This window comes from Eschscholzia californica, unplaced genomic scaffold (genome assembly GCF_041429995.1).
Source record: "Eschscholzia californica isolate CP2 unplaced genomic scaffold, dmEscCali1.0.p SCAF_2, whole genome shotgun sequence".
Classification (NCBI taxonomy): domain Eukaryota; kingdom Viridiplantae; phylum Streptophyta; class Magnoliopsida; order Ranunculales; family Papaveraceae; genus Eschscholzia; species Eschscholzia californica.
In genome coordinates this window covers 42,582,054-42,597,947 of record NW_028238309.1, presented here as the reverse complement: position 1 = coordinate 42,597,947, position 15,894 = coordinate 42,582,054, and the positions used below count along the sequence as shown (strand labels likewise).

General features: G+C 33.4%; 2 protein-coding genes and 3 long non-coding RNA genes across 5 annotated transcripts in view; 1 reads left to right on the top strand and 4 right to left on the bottom strand.

Moving 5' to 3' along the window:
* LOC147558066 (uncharacterized protein At5g02240-like) overlaps positions 1–15,894 on the bottom strand; it is a 72,554-nt gene that overhangs the window by 35,337 nt on the left and 21,323 nt on the right. The gene's annotated exons all lie outside the window — the stretch shown is intronic.
* Positions 3,492–7,892, top strand: LOC147558071 (uncharacterized). Its single transcript, XR_015234246.1, has 3 exons — positions 3,492–3,945; positions 5,121–5,210; positions 7,460–7,892. It is a non-coding gene; the product is annotated as an uncharacterized LOC147558071 (long non-coding RNA).
* On the bottom strand, positions 5,581–8,065 carry WRKY49 (WRKY DNA-binding protein 49). Its single transcript, XM_086659627.1, has 3 exons — positions 7,550–8,065; positions 7,310–7,453; positions 5,581–6,281 (listed from the first exon to the last, which is right to left on the bottom strand). The coding sequence occupies exons 1-3, from the start codon at positions 7,861–7,863 to the stop codon at positions 5,786–5,788; spliced, it is 954 nt and encodes a 317-aa protein (XP_086515753.1). The 5' UTR covers positions 7,864–8,065; the 3' UTR covers positions 5,581–5,785.
* LOC147558069 (uncharacterized) lies at positions 12,109–12,712 on the bottom strand. Its single transcript, XR_015235426.1, has 2 exons — positions 12,524–12,712; positions 12,109–12,419 (listed from the first exon to the last, which is right to left on the bottom strand). It is a non-coding gene; the product is annotated as an uncharacterized LOC147558069 (long non-coding RNA).
* LOC147558068 (uncharacterized) lies at positions 14,365–15,858 on the bottom strand. The gene is made up of 2 exons (XR_015235425.1): positions 15,786–15,858; positions 14,365–15,060 (listed from the first exon to the last, which is right to left on the bottom strand). It is a non-coding gene; the product is annotated as an uncharacterized LOC147558068 (long non-coding RNA).

Below are 15,894 nucleotides of genomic sequence, written 5' to 3'. Positions count from 1 at the left end.
TGTCCAAATTTAGTCTCTTCTGTGAACTATTCATAAACATTAATTCAAGTTGTTTTTCTCTTTATGAAAACTATTTTGGGTTACATATTTTTCGAGCATATTTTCAAAGGTTTAAACTATATTTGTTTTTCTGCTGTGTTTGTTCTTGATTTGTAACTCGTGATGAGAGTTTTGGCTTGGGTTTATATTTGAAACTGGTTTGAGTTAGTATTAGACCGAGTTTCTTTTATAAACTGCCGGGCAAACCGTGATTCAGAACACGGGGCGTCACACAATTCCATATTTTTTTATCTTCCTGGAGACCGTCGGAATAATTTTTTGGTTGTGCAAACCAGAGGATGGAGAGGCACATAATAGATCGATATGAACGGTTCACTAATTACTTGACTTTTGGCGGGTCTCTCTCTAGACACCCGGATGGAGAAGTATGTATCATGATCTAGATTATTAACCAATATGGGGGTGTGTGTGTGTGCAGATCCAGTATATTCCCTGTTTTTGGGCAAAAAGGTAATTGTGGTATTGTTAAAAATATTTTGAACCTCTGTCCATTTAGACCAATCTTTTTAAAAAAAAAAATTGTTCGACTTTTTGACGTTTTCTAGAAGAAGGACGTTTGACTTATTATGCAACATAAATAGATTAATCACCCATTAAAATGTCACAAATGAACGCCTAACCTATAAATTCTTACTTGTCAACAAGAAAACCTATAAATTCTTACTTGTCAACAAGAAAACCTATAAATTCTTACTAATCTTATAGATAACTAGTGTTTATCCCGTGTTATAGGGCACGAACAGTTATATCAATCAAATTTAACAAAATTTTAACCTAGTGCTTCTATATGTGCCCCACAGTATTGTTCTAGTCGCTTTCCCAAATTGTAGCCCACTTAATTAGGCCTGTAAACGGTAGCTTATCGGATCGGATATAGGCATATCCGTATCCGAATCCGATAAGCTATCCGAATATCCGAATCCGATAATTATCCGACGGATATTAGAAATCAATATCCGAATCCGATAATATTAACGAATATTGGATAATATTCGATATCCGAAACTTTAAAAAAATTTCAAATTTTTTCTTTAAATTTTTAACCATTAGATCTAAATAATAAATCTCAACCATACATTTTATATATTATAATGAATAAATATGAATTTTTATTAATTTTTTATATTACTTATCGGATACGGATATTTATCGGATACGGATATTTATCGGATCGAATATGAGTGTATCCGTATCCGATATCCGATAAGCAGATATCCGATAAGGAATATCCGAATCCGTATCCGAATCGAAATTTCGGATTTTTTTTTTAAAATTTGAATGCGGATGCGGATCGGATGTCGAATATTCGGATATCCATTGACAGGCTTACCACTTATTTTATAAGTGCCCGCCCCATAGTATTGCTCTAGCCACTTTCCTCAAACATGCTAACCGACTTTCCATATTTATTATTTATATATTCTGGATACCCTAGTTTTTGGTATTTTACTTATTGTTTATTTTCTTTTGTTTCTTTTTTTCTTAAATTAATTATTATATTGAGAGAGAGATTTTAAATTTTTTTTAAACCCTTGCAATTTCTATTGTTTCATTTTTTTTCTTAAAATAGTTATTTTATTTTAGAAAAAGGACACTGTTACTTTTTTTTTAAAACAAGTTATTTTATTTCTAAGAAGGACTATATTTTAAATTTCGGGAAAGGTTTCTAGACAATATCTTTTATTAAAAAAAAAATTTTGTCCTAGTCAACTTTTTATTCCTTCTGTTTTATTATAGATAATATCGAATAATCTATATGGTTATTTCTCAAATGGCTCCCTAGTTTATGATCAGCTTCTCACGTAGTCCCGTAGTTTATAGAAAATACTAAAATGATTTTTTTTTTGCCATTACCGTCCATTGACCGTTAAAGTCAAATTTTTTTATTCCAAAGTTACCATTCTTTTAATTCTTTCACATCGACTAAATTGTTTCCCTCTCTTGCTCATCTTCCCCAAATTGTTTCTCTTTCTAAAACCTCTTCATTTCTCTCTCTCATCAACCCAAATGTTCATCATCTTAGGGGTTGAATTCATTTAGGCATACTCAGAAGCAGAGAAACCACAAGATAAGCATAAAAATTGATGTCAACAACCACAGAAGGAAAAAAAAAGGAGGGAAATTCCAGGAAGCCTAGTGGGGTTATACCGTATTGGAAGAGGATAAATTTTGGGTACAATAAGGATTTTGATCAGAAATATATGGTTGGGAAATTGTTGGGTCATGGCCAATTTGGTTATACTTTTGTTGTCATTGATAAGATTAATAGATATCGAGTTGCAGTCAAGAGGATTGATAAGAATAAGGTATTTTTTCAATTTCATCATTTTCTATTACTTTATGTTGTTTCTGTAATTGGGTTTGTGAAATTTTGATTGAATTGAGGGCTATTTATATTATAATTGAGGGTTTTATTGATAAAACTTTGATATTTGATAACTACTTGAGAATTTATATGAACAATTTGGTAGATTTTGCATCATTTAATTGATTAGATATGGTTAAATTTGAAGGTGCCATCTTCCTCGTAACACTGTTGGATAATTATTGAGGTTATTGATGGGCATATACTTCTTGGGCACTAGTGCTAGAATTGGGTAGTGTTCTCTTCCATCAATAATATTCTTCTTGTTTCTATTATTTATTGTTGAAATGATTTAGGTCGATTTTTATGATCTAATCCTACAAGAAGGAATCTCACCTGTAATTCCTTTCCAATCATCGATTGCTAAAACTGAGAGACTATCAAGTTTACAGATCTACAACGAGATCGTACCAGTCATATAACTAGATTTACCGTTTGCTTTGAAGATTTTATCTTCAGATTCACCGCAAAAGGATCGCAATGAACACCGTACTAGTTTCTGCAACAACCATTTTGTTTGATGATTTTATCCTTAAATGCCTTACTTTCTGTCTCTAGTTTCTCTCTTTAATTTCTATGTCTAGAATTGTGAAGAGTGAACAGTGATGTTAAATTATGATGAATTTTGATTTTTTATGTTGATGATTAACTTTTTATGATTTTTTTATGACGACGATGAATTTTTGATCATAAACATTTAGGGTTCAGTGATAAATTCTAGGATTCAACCCTAATGTTGATGATGACATCTGGGTTAATGAGTGAGAGAGTGAGAGAGAGAAAGAAGGAGTTTTTAGAGAGAGAAGCAATTTGGGGAAGATGAACAAGAGAGAAAAACAATTTGGTTGATGTAAAAGAATTGAAAGAAGGGTAACTTTGAAAGAAAAATCTGACTTTAACGGTCAATGGACGAGAACGTCAAAAAATAGACTATCTGGGTATTTCGATAAACTAGGGGGTATGTTGGAAGCTGTTCATAAACTAGGGGGCCATTTGGGAAATAACCATAATCTAAAGATTCTAAACAATAGTGGCATACGTTTGGGAAATAACTGTTGCATCTCATTCTCAATGGCGATTTTCAGAACCTCCCTAACCCTTAGGAATTCGTACATACCAACACCTCCAAAACCCTAATTTGTCAATCACCATTAACAATTTTAACGCAGCAGAGGACCCCATTGTAGAAATCCCCTCATATGCTACAAAACCCATATACCCAAAACCCTCTCTTTTACTTAACTAAAAACATACCCTTTTCTCAATTAACTGCTCTTTAATGTCTGCCAATGGTATGAGATTCTTTAACTCGCCATTTTGGCAACAAAATGGATAGTGAATTTCTCAGCAAACCCATTGTCCTATGGATATATTTCAGCTGAACCTCATACCTAGGGCTTGCTTCACAAGTGTTGCAGTTAATGGCTTACTTCCTACCAAAATCAGTCTCATGGAAAAAGCATTTACTTTAACATACCCTAGTTGCACCTGCTCATTTCAAAGGATATCTTGAATTGAAGGTTTGTCATATGTGTTATTCTCAGTTTACCATTATTTCTTCTTTTTCTTCAATGTTATAGTATAGAGTAAATGAATAAAGTTTACACATTTATCTATCTTATGTATTAATGTACATATGAAAGCAATGTTGTTTAGTTTGCAGCAGTAATAACTTGGAAGGAATTCTGTTGATTAAAAATGTGTTTCAGAATTGAAGTTGTGATGAATTGGGTAAAATGTTGGTTGTTATGTTTACATTGTGATTCCAATTCTCAGACCCTTTTATATGGTTTTGTTAGATGTTGTGGACTATCACGTAACAACTACTATCAAATACGGCAACGATCGTATACTAATGCCACAAAGGATGGCCGTTTGTAAGCCTAACCGAGAACCAAAAGAGCCCATTAGGAGCATGAACCCGACTAATTATTTTAGTATCAGGCCTTGCAACTCTAAGATAAAGTGTGGTTGAAACGGTCACGATCATGAAGGTTGGGCCATCGGGCCTTTAACTCATAGCAATGACCATGCTACAATTTTTGTCACCCGCCGTGGTCTACGAACATGAATATCGGGTCGTCCTTCATTAGGCCATAACAAGAAACAGCAACTGTAGTAGCAAAAGATAAAAGAGTTCATACTTTTTCTTTAGATCTAAAAGGACTTGGGCTTGGTGTGGCTTTGTGGCATCGATTCCTTTCCAGTAATAATATCGTAAACCCATAGCGCACAAACTAGGACTGCATAAAATTGTTGTTGATATTTCATCATTTTCGTTTCACACTGAGTCCAAATAAGTCTCGAGTCTTGCCCTTTGCTTTCCTCTCCATGCCGGGTTTCTAGAAGTGCATTAATTTCATTCCCCTAGAAATGCAAGTAGGGAAGGATCTTTATGCGTGTTACATCTAAAACCTAATCTTACCATAACCCATTAGAGGACAGAACTCGGAGAACTTCAATCTCTTTACTTTTACGCGTTCAAAAAGGCAAAAGGAGAAGATAGAGGTGTACTTCTTTTAGAAACAGAACCTACAATATACCTTCCCTCATAGAGACTAGATTAAGGAGTTAGGTTCTGCATTAATTATTCATGGATGCGTAGATGTCGATTGGTTTATATTCATTTCTTTTTATAGATAACCTATGTTTCTAATGAAGTTGATTTATGGATTCTCTTTGATTCGGAAAATAGGTTTCTTGTTTTTTCTGCTTGGAACTTTTGGACAAAAGGAAATTCATCGATTGTATTGGCTATAAATTCATTTGCTTGATAAACTCGCTGGTATAGCTCAAGCTTACTAAATCATGACTCTTATTTTGTTATTAGTGATAATATAGATATCTGCCACAATTTATGATTCAAATGATGGTATTACTAGGAACTATATATTCTCAATTATCGTATTTGTAGGATGATTTAGTTTATCATAAACTTCAAACACGATTAATATTAAATACTTGTATTTGATTGAAAATAACATACAACATTAACTAACAAAATGGGGATAATCGGCCCATTAAAGTACCCGATTAACATTCTAAATTTAAATACCGAAAGATAGGGCAATAACTTCACTACCCCAAAGAGAAAATTAACAGAATCTAAATGATCAATTCTAAAAACAGAGTAAAGATTCTGAACACTGTAAATATGATTAATTTAGTATTATTAGTCATAAATCACGTATTACAATTTACAACCAACCATTAAACCACACCAAACAAAATAATTTCCACTAATCCAACTTACATGGGAAACAATTTCGATGTTATTGGGTTTTGCCCGAGGTTACAATAACCCTAATAAAAATTTACATAAATTTTGTTTAAAAAAAGAAAATAAAATCTCACATGGTACTAGATAAAAACGCCAACATCGAAAGAAGAACAACTAGGAGACCAAGTAAAAGAAGAAGATGAAGTAGGAGAAGAAGATGAATAAGAAGTAGACAAAGTGGTAGTATTGTTTGATGGGTTCCTAATTCTCATAGGTACCATATCTTCAAGCAAACCTTGTGGGCCACCAGTGGCAGTTCTTTCAAATAGTTGCTCTTCTTGAGCCCCATCCATTACTTGGTTCGTGTCCGCGAGGTCCATTATGCGTCGGGTTTCTGCCTCGGCTTGTTGATCCTTTTGGTTCTGCGGTGTGTTGGTGCTGTTTTTGCTTATCTTGGACTTCTTCAAGGGTGGTGTGGAGTAAGGACTGTTTAGGGTTTTAATTGGGAAGAAGTGGGAGTAGGCAAAGTGAAGGTGAAGCCCTTCGTACGTGACGATGACCATTTCTGGGTCTTCGCTTGATCGCTCCACCTGCTTTTTTGCACTGCACCTAGGGTTTGTACACCTATAATAACTCCTGCTCTCGGCATTACACACAAACACAAGAAAATGAATACAAAGAATACTAACATTATTGCAGGTATGACTTTTACTTGGTAAGTACATAATTCAAAGTTCAAACAAAACAAGAACTAACATTAAGAAAAAAGATGTAAAAGAATCGATAAGAGAGTTGACTCAGTTCAAACTACTCTGATTTAATCAACATCATCACCATTCATGGTTTCTCACTGTTATTTGGTGATTTATTAAGGAAATATAATAGTGGATGTCAAGTTCCTCGTCGAAAACTTTCAATAATTCATATTACACAAGAAATTGGTAGCAGAGCGAATATTTTAAATGCTTTTGAATCTGAAATGGTTTTGGAGTCATAAAACACCACCAACTGATTGATAAGTTAAGCCACAAAAATCTTTCAAGTTTCTGACTATTTTGGAAGAAAATACTATATTATAAGAGCACTATATAAGATTGGTTTCCAGTTTTGGTTCTAGCCCTTAACACACTCTCTCTCTCTTTCTCCTTCTCAGTTATCTTTTCGGTTTGAAGAATAAACCCTTGAAGAAAACTAGAAAGAGAAGTCTGGTTGATAGGAAAAAAAATTTCGGTTCGAAATTATTATCACAAGGTTCTATGGGCATCTTTCTGCATAGTTCAAAGTCTATGTTCTTTTACATTTTTTGCTAATGACTAAACTGTTCGAAAATGAAAAACTTAAGACTAGCAAAAGAACTGTAATCTTTTTGAAATTTTTCGACTGAGGAATTGGTATATTATCTCAAAATTAAAGTTAAGAAAGGACAAAATTAAAAGAAACTTTATGGATATGAAATCAAACACAATATTTGATGCCTAGACATTATCATTTATGTATATTCCAACTCTGGTTTTGAGTCTTTTGACCCAAAAAATGCCTCTCTAAAAAAGCTAAGTAAAAGAATTCAAATCAAAATCTGCAAAGCTAAAAACTTAAAATCTTGAAACTTAGAACAATAAGATATAATGAAAACATGAAATAAAAAAGCCGAAAGAAAAAGTTACCTTGGATTTGGGCTGTTTTTAATAGATTTCTGTCCATATTTTCTCCATTTATAACCATCATCAGACATTCCATCTCCTAAACTCTTAATCTTTAAAGTATACTTATTATCAACCTTACTCACACCCTTGTCCAATATCGAAATTCTGCAGATGATGAAAGAACAATCAAGAACGAGAAAATTAAGAAATTAGATATACCCAGAAGGCGCGAGAAGTTCAAGAAGACGAGTAAAAACATACCCTCCAGCTGAAATGCTCTGTTTAATGGATTCTGTGATAGTACTTTGATGATCATCTGTAGTTAAGGATAGTGCAGTTTCGACTTCATTGATAGTTGGTCCTGAGTAAACAATTGTGCTGGGAGCTGAATTATTTGTTAATGGTGATTTTGATGACGAAGAAGATGAATAACTGCATTCAGATTCAATGGTGGTGATTTCTGGTAACATAAAGAAAGGAGATTCATTGTCAAGAAGCTCTCTTACTAGCTCCTCTTCATCTAACAAATACCCATTATACCAATTATTAGCTTCTTGTAAGTATTCTTCCTCCATCTTTTATCTACAAGAATTACAGCACACAAGAAGAAGAAGAAGAAGAAGAAGAAGAAGAAGATAAAGAAACAGAAGAGTTTGAATTGTAAAGATAACCGTTCTTGAAAGAGAATATAAGGAGGAGACTTAAGAGAGAGTGGAGTAGCTAGGCAGAGAGAGAGAGAGAAAGATGTTGATGTTACTTCTTTAACTGTTAATGCCCTCTCTTTGTTAATTTAGATTTTTTTTTTTTTTTTTTTTTTTTTTTTTTTTTTTTGTTGAAAGCTTTGTTAATTTAGATTAATAAAAGGAATTACGACATCTATGCATGGGTAAAGTAAAATCCATATCCGGATTTTGATTTTTTGACCTGAAGATTAACGTTCGAATCTTACTGTTCCAAAAAGAATACTCCTAGATAAGGGTGGATTGATTTTGCAAAATCGGACTAGATGACTATGAGAGGGAAGATGGTAAACTTTCAAGGGCTACGAATTATGGATCAATTTTATATTTTTATTGAACCAATAAGAAGAGTAGGTAAATTTTGGTTTACAAATGTAACTACTTTTGAGAGTGTAGTACCTCTCTAAATTCATTTTTAGATTTGTACCCTATGTTAAGTTTGACTTTTGATAAACTCCAAAAACTCATAAATTATAATCTTACACAAATCCATGAACAACCCAATCTCTATACTGTGTCTACTAGTTTTGGCTTCATTCAAATGTGGTTCAGATGAAGATGGATGATGATGGGTTAGAGCTACCTGACCCGTGACTTGACCCACCATTTCCTATCCCTACCAATTTGAAATAAACAAAAAAACAAAGAGGGTAGTCAACCACTAAAGTAATATTCTTCTTAATCTTCATATTAAATAAGATTCTCTAGAGGTATTGTGGATGGGTTATCTTTAGGTATGAATATGTAAAACCTAGCTAGATATAGGATTAGTTAGGTTAATTTTCTTAATTACTATAATAAGTATTCAAACTATTTATCATGTCAATGTCAAACTATGGTATTCTTTTTCTTTCTCTTATCTGCAACAAATATTTTAGTTTGCAATTCAATTTACTCAGTCACTTTTGACACATTTAAGAAATTTAAAATAATTGTAGTGGTAATTAGAATGAAATAAGAGACTTGATGAAGACGTAAGGAATAAGTGACCAACCTGGTAACAATAACGTTCCTTAATTTTTCTCGAGTTTAATAAGTCTATCTATCTATTTTCTTAATTTGGTACAATTATTAATTTTGGGTTTTAATTGCACACTCAAATAGAAAAATTAGGGTAAGAAAATGAGTAACTTTAATTTAATGTATACAATTTAATTATGGGAAAGATGACATAACTGCCCTATCATCATGTTGAAATTTTATGTTTTTTTTTTTTTGTTGAAATTTTATTCAATTTTTGATATTCACATAGTATGAGGAGGGGGTGATGTGGAGAAATTTTAGAGAAGATACCTTGCCTTGAGGTTAGGGAATGTTTTTTGGCTCTATTTGGTGTTGACTTTTTTGTGAGGAGTCGAGAAGTCATGAAAGATCGATGAGGACAAAAGGTTGACCGGGCAGGAGTGGGGGATGAAGGATTTTGCTATTTGATAAGAAGAGTTTTAATCAAACTAGTCAACGCATTATTGTTGTGGGGTCAAATGTTTTTCTACTTAGGGAGGTCGTTGACAAATCTCATCTGTGTCCTCGGCAGTTAAGGAGCAGGATTTACTCTTTACAAAGTAGGGAGTAAGATATTTTAGGTAATTTTAAAGGCGCCCCTTTTAAGTGCTTCCCTCGATTTAAATTTGAGAGGGAGTTTATGAAGAAAGGGGGCGTTTATAACACTTATGGGATATCTTATAAAACTTTCTAAATATTTTTCAATTTTCACACTTTCTAAATAAAATTCAGAGTCAACACTTAGTTGAAGTGGTTGATAGAATGATAGGGTTGGTATGAACTCCAAAATTCTTGAGGTCCCAAGTTCAATTTCTAGAGGAGCTTGAATCTATAGTTATTGAATTTGAGTTATCAAAGTTATAAATAATAATAAGTTTGCCAGACTTTCAATTCTATGTTGCATTAAGGCCCTTTAATTATTGGTTTATCTTAAGCAGTTATCGTGCTTCTCACATCTTGATGATGTATCAATGTCGTGTAATGACTAAAAGTAGGTTGTAGTCGATTTCTCAAGAAAAACATCCAGTCACTTGTATATTATGTAGGGATTAAAAAAAAAATTAAAGATCAAACTGAACATAAATAAAGCAATTGTTATATAATAAAAACATAGTTTTTCTTTTTCATCCCAAAAGCCACCACCACAACTTGTTGGCGATCCTTATCTCTACTTGTCGTGCATTTTCATCGTCTTCATTGCTTGATTCTCACTCTACGATGGGGTTGGAAATCAGTCTGGATGGACAATCCGCAGACAGACTTGATCTTGTTCCGGACGGAACAGACAAAACTCCACGGTGATCGCTTCGACTGGCGGACTAAACAGACGGACTTACCGACAATTTCTCCTAAAAAAGTCAGCCTGTGTCCATTTTATCGATCCGGACATCCTGGACATCAGTCGGTCGGGCTTCGGGTACAAACAATTAAAAAAATACAAAGAGGCGAAAATTTGGAATTTACTGAAGGTTGAAGTTACAAATTTACAAACTACACAGTTGGAGAATACAACTTAATAGAAACCAAAAAGTTTAGTCGATTATATCATCATCTGGCAGACACTTTGGTAGTTGAGCGGTTGAGCAGAGTATTGTAAAACGACACTAAGTGTTGATGCATAGATTAAAATTTTTGACATGCCATTATGTTGCCGATGAATCAGACTTCTAGTCGACCGATGACCCTGTAGGCTTCAAAGTTTCAATCTAATAATCGACATAAATGTCGTCTTCAAATCAAACTCATGAAGCCTAACCTAAGGGGGTGGTAGTGGTTTAGGACATTGCGGGACACTCAGAGACAAAATGTTCCGAAGATATTTCTAGACATTTAGTTTATAGACAAAATGTCTCGAAGACATTTGGTCTATAGACAAAATGTCACGGGGACATTTCAAGATATTAAATCTATAGACAAAATGTGTAGTAGATATTATTATTATTATTATTATTATTATTATTATATTATCATGTGGATATCTAGAGACATAGGTGGATAACTATTATTTTAATATTATCATTATTGTCTTAGCATATGAAATAATATATATGTACTAACATTACAAATATATATTTTTCGACTTTCGTGGACTTTCGCGAATATCTGTGGATATTGATGAACATTTGGTTGATGTTTATTATTTTAATATTATTATTGTCTTATCATATGAAACAAAATATTTTTATTAATATTTTAAATATATATTCTTCGACTTTCATGGACATCCAGTAGATATCTGTGGACATTGATAGACATTTGGTAAATATTTATTATTGAATATTATTATTATTGTCTTATCATATGGAAGAACAAATTTCTATTAATATTTCAAAATTATATTTTTGCACTTTTGTAGACAACTTTGGAAATTGATGGACAATTGATAAAAAATTATTATTTAACATAATACAATAATATAGTAATATAATAATAATAATATTATAATAATGTAATATAACAAAAATATAATATAACAATAATATAATATAAAACTAATACAATAACATAGTAATATAATAATAAAATAATAGTAGTAGAATATAGTAATATAATAATAATAATATTATTATTACTATAATATAACAATAATCAATATTATAATATATTATATATTACTAATCTAATTTGATAATAATAATTATTTTTATTATCTTCCTTACTGAAATGTCCCCAAGTATCCTCAAACGTTTTTCATATTTTCAGAAACATTCTCTCTCCAAAAGCTCCACAAATTTACAGTAAAATGTCCTCAAATGTCCATATAACCATTTTGTCTTGAAATGTCACATAATTTCGTGTCTCAAACGAATAACAGAGACATTTCAGGATATTTGAAGTGTCTCAAACGAATAACACAGACATTTGGAAACATTTAAAATGTCCCTAATCAATAACACAGAAATTTGAGGACATTTGAAATGTCCCTGAACTATAACACAAACATTTGGGGACATTTGAAATGTCCCCATCCAATAAACAAATGTCCCCGTCCAATAACACAGACATTGGGGATATGAAAATGTCTCCAATGTCTTGAACCACTACCACCCCCTAAGTATCAAAACATAAGAATCGATAGTATGAAGATCCAGCAGTACTGCACCTCCATATGAATTAAAACTTAGAGATTACATATTCAAATAGATAGAGTTAGCAAAAAAGAGCACAACAACAGTGCTGCAGTGAGCAACAGTCTAGCAGTGAACAGTAAGAACAACAGAAAAAATGTATCAAGATCGAGCAGTGAGCATGGCTGTCTAAACATAAAGTCAGCAAAACAGTGAAAATCCTGATTCCATCACAACAACAGTTAGGATAAGAGAGCCGCCATCAACCCATCAAAGTAGTAGTTAGAAAAAGAGAGCAATGGTGAGCACAACAACAATGGACTGTCGTGAACCCATCAAACATGCAAACAGAGAGAGGCAATAAGATTGACAATAAATAAAATTTCACTGAAATGATGAAATTGAAACATTGAAGAGAAAGTAACCTTTTTTCAAGCTCGACTCACTTGTGTCGAAGGAGAAGATGAAGATTCATCTTCGTCGTCCTTGTACTTAGCCTCATCAAAAGGATACAATGGCTTAAACACATGAGCATACTTAACCCTCCACTAGTCTTTAAGAGTTACACAACATTCTAACATTTCTGGTGTGAAGTTACTACGATAATCTTCGAGTATTCTTTTGCCCATTGAAAATGTCAACTTTGAAGCAACAATCGACACCGGAACAACAAGTACGTCCTAGGCAATAGTGGAAAGAACGGGATACCCTTTCTCATTTTCTCTCCACCAATCAAGCACACTAAACTCAAACGATACCACGACCAGAGGAAGTAGGTACAACAGAAATAGACTGAGAAAAAGTAGAAGTACTAGCAATATAGGACTGTAATCTATCATTCATAACAGCAGCGTACTCAGCAAAAGTGCATCCAATTGATGAACAATTTGGCCCATTTGAGTCGGAGTACTGATGCTCTAAAATCATACTTAGCCTTCAAAGACTTCATTTTCCTTTTTGTCCACTCCACCCCAAGGACCAAAATCCTTGACTTGTCCTTAAGACTTTGACTTGGTCTTGGGGTGCCATAAAATCTTCTTTATTATTATTATTTAGGCTTTTGGACTTGAGTTTGGACTTTGACTTAGAAACCAAAGGGTGCCTTCATCTTCTTCTATACCAATCTAATTTCAAGAGAATACCTCAGCTTATTTCTTTCACAACTTCCCCGTCCGAACTCCAAATCAACTTCCGTTTTCACCGTCGGACTCGTCATTGACTCCACTTGTCGTTTGATTCATTTGATGTTTTTTCTCCCGTTTCGGCCGCATGGAATGAAAGCGATAGTTTTCTCTTTTTATTCTGACTTACGTGTCTAGCTCCATGTAAGCCACCTAACAAGAAAACACACATAAAATACTGTAAATAACACCCGTAACGGACTAACTAGTCTAAGTTAGGCGCTTCAAATTTGACATTTTCATGTCACATCAAATATACTTAAGAGAATAGGCAGATGTACTAAAACAATCATAGAGAGCATCCAACACAAGCTCGACCCTAGTTTTTATCATAGGATCGAGTACACATGCAATACCAAGTAAAGTAGGAGTTCCTCCCAATACTTTAGAAACTTAGCCTCTATGGCAGCCACAATCCCACCAAACAAAGGGTTGTCTGTATTCTCTTTAAAAACAACACCAATCTCAAACAAGTGTTCAAGAACATGGCAACTAGTAACATACGATACACAAAAAAAAGACTTAGTTGCTTCATAAAAGGGTTTCAAAAATTTACACAACGAATCAGCATATAGCCAATCTTCAGAAGTCAGAGGGAAAAGATTCCTCCCATCAGACAAGAAAACACTAAGTATGTCCTTGTAAGGGAGAATTCTACTTAACACCAAATAGGTGGAATTCCACGTATGCTTCACATCTAGTTGTAGTTTTTTTCTTCTTCATACCATGTGAAACACATATAGCATTAAACTGATCAGTACATGCATCATTGACCCTAATATACTCCATGTTACTTTTAAAATGTTGTAACATTTGAGAAAACTCTGGAACTTTCAAACCATCTTGCACCAACCAAGTTAAGAATATGACAACAACATTTAACATGAAACAAGTCACCATGAAGAGGTAAATGGGTAGAAGACTCCTTAGCTTAGTAATAGAAACATAGTTTGAACTTGCATTATCTAATGAAAGATAAAATAATATATCTGTTATTCCCCAATCAGAAGCTAAATTCTCAAGCAAAAGTTGAGAGATATTATCCCCACTATGTGTTTTGTCCATTAAAGAGTATGCTAGTATTCTCTTTTACAAATTCCATTTCGAATCAATAAAGTGGCTAGTAATGGACATGTAATACAATTACTGATTCGACTTCCAAAAACCAAAAGTCAAGGAGATCCGGCCAGAAGAGGTCTCTTCAACACAGTTTTTAGATCTTCCTTTTCTTCTTTGAAAAAGAATTGTAGTCTGCTTCTAAGGGTGCCACAAGGAAACCTCGTACATGAAGGATGAAAACTATCATTGATAGTATATTCCGCAAATCAATCTTCAACAAAGGAGAATGGAAGTTCATTCATGATTGTTATCCTAATCATGTTGTCTCGAGCTCGAGAATGAGAATACTTAAAGTAGTCATAAGGCCTCTTTGGTTAGAAGACAAAGTGGACAGCTTCAATTCAAACTTATGAATTTCGAGACACTTTTTATTATACCTGCGAAAATGTGATGTGCCATGATCAGACTTAGGATCCTTTATCTCTCTGCATAACTTGCATCGAGCCATTTCTTATTTCTTTCAAGATTCTTAGGGTCAGGCACCTTAATAAGGTCCCACATTCCCCCATACATTAGAATTTCTCATTTTTTTTTTGTGAACCTTCAGAGACTGTATCAACTGTAACAACAACAACATCAACAACAAAAGCCACAGTAACTGGAACAGCTGTATCTGAAGTAGTACCAAGACCAGAAGCTGAGGAACCTCCAAGGTCCATGACCTACAACATTACAACTATTTCAGTTGTTCCTAAATCTACAACATGGCTAGAAATCTAGAAACAACATATTTACAATGTTAGAATTGTTATCATTTGGTAAACAACTTTAATCAAACCATATTGCCAACTCTAAATCACTCATCATTAACAGGAAGCGACTCAATTTGAACAAGTCGTAAAACTTGTCAAGGAATCAAATTTCGTTAATGAAGTGAATTCTCAAGTCGACCTTCACAAGTCCAACTAAGATATAACCATTAGAATCTAACAAAACATCACACGACCATGAATAAAATGAAGTAGTTACTAACCCTAATAATATGCCATCACAATCAGTCAACTTTAACAACCCACATCGGATAAAATGAAAATAAGAAAGCATAATAATACATGTTTAACAAACCATGTTGCCAAATTTAAATCAACCATGATAAACAGGAAGCGACTCAGCTTTACCAAGTCCTAGAGTACATGGAAAGGAATCATATTGAGTTCTGAGGTTGAGAAAGCCTTCACAAGTCGGAATACATGCTAACATAGATCATCATATGAGCATGTTAAGAGTTAACATCAATATGTTGCATAAAAAGGGTCATCATACATACTTCATCATTCAAAAGCCATCAAATTCAATCCAACAGTATACAACAACAACGTACACACAAAACATACCAAACATGAAACAGCAAATTGGTACAAAAATATGCAACTAAATTTATACTCACAGAGGTGGTTGCAAATTTAAAATGAAATGAGCATCAGACTTGAAATAATGTTTGTGTTGTTGAGTTGTGTCCTGAAATAATAAATAAAATGAAATCTGAAAATAAAAAA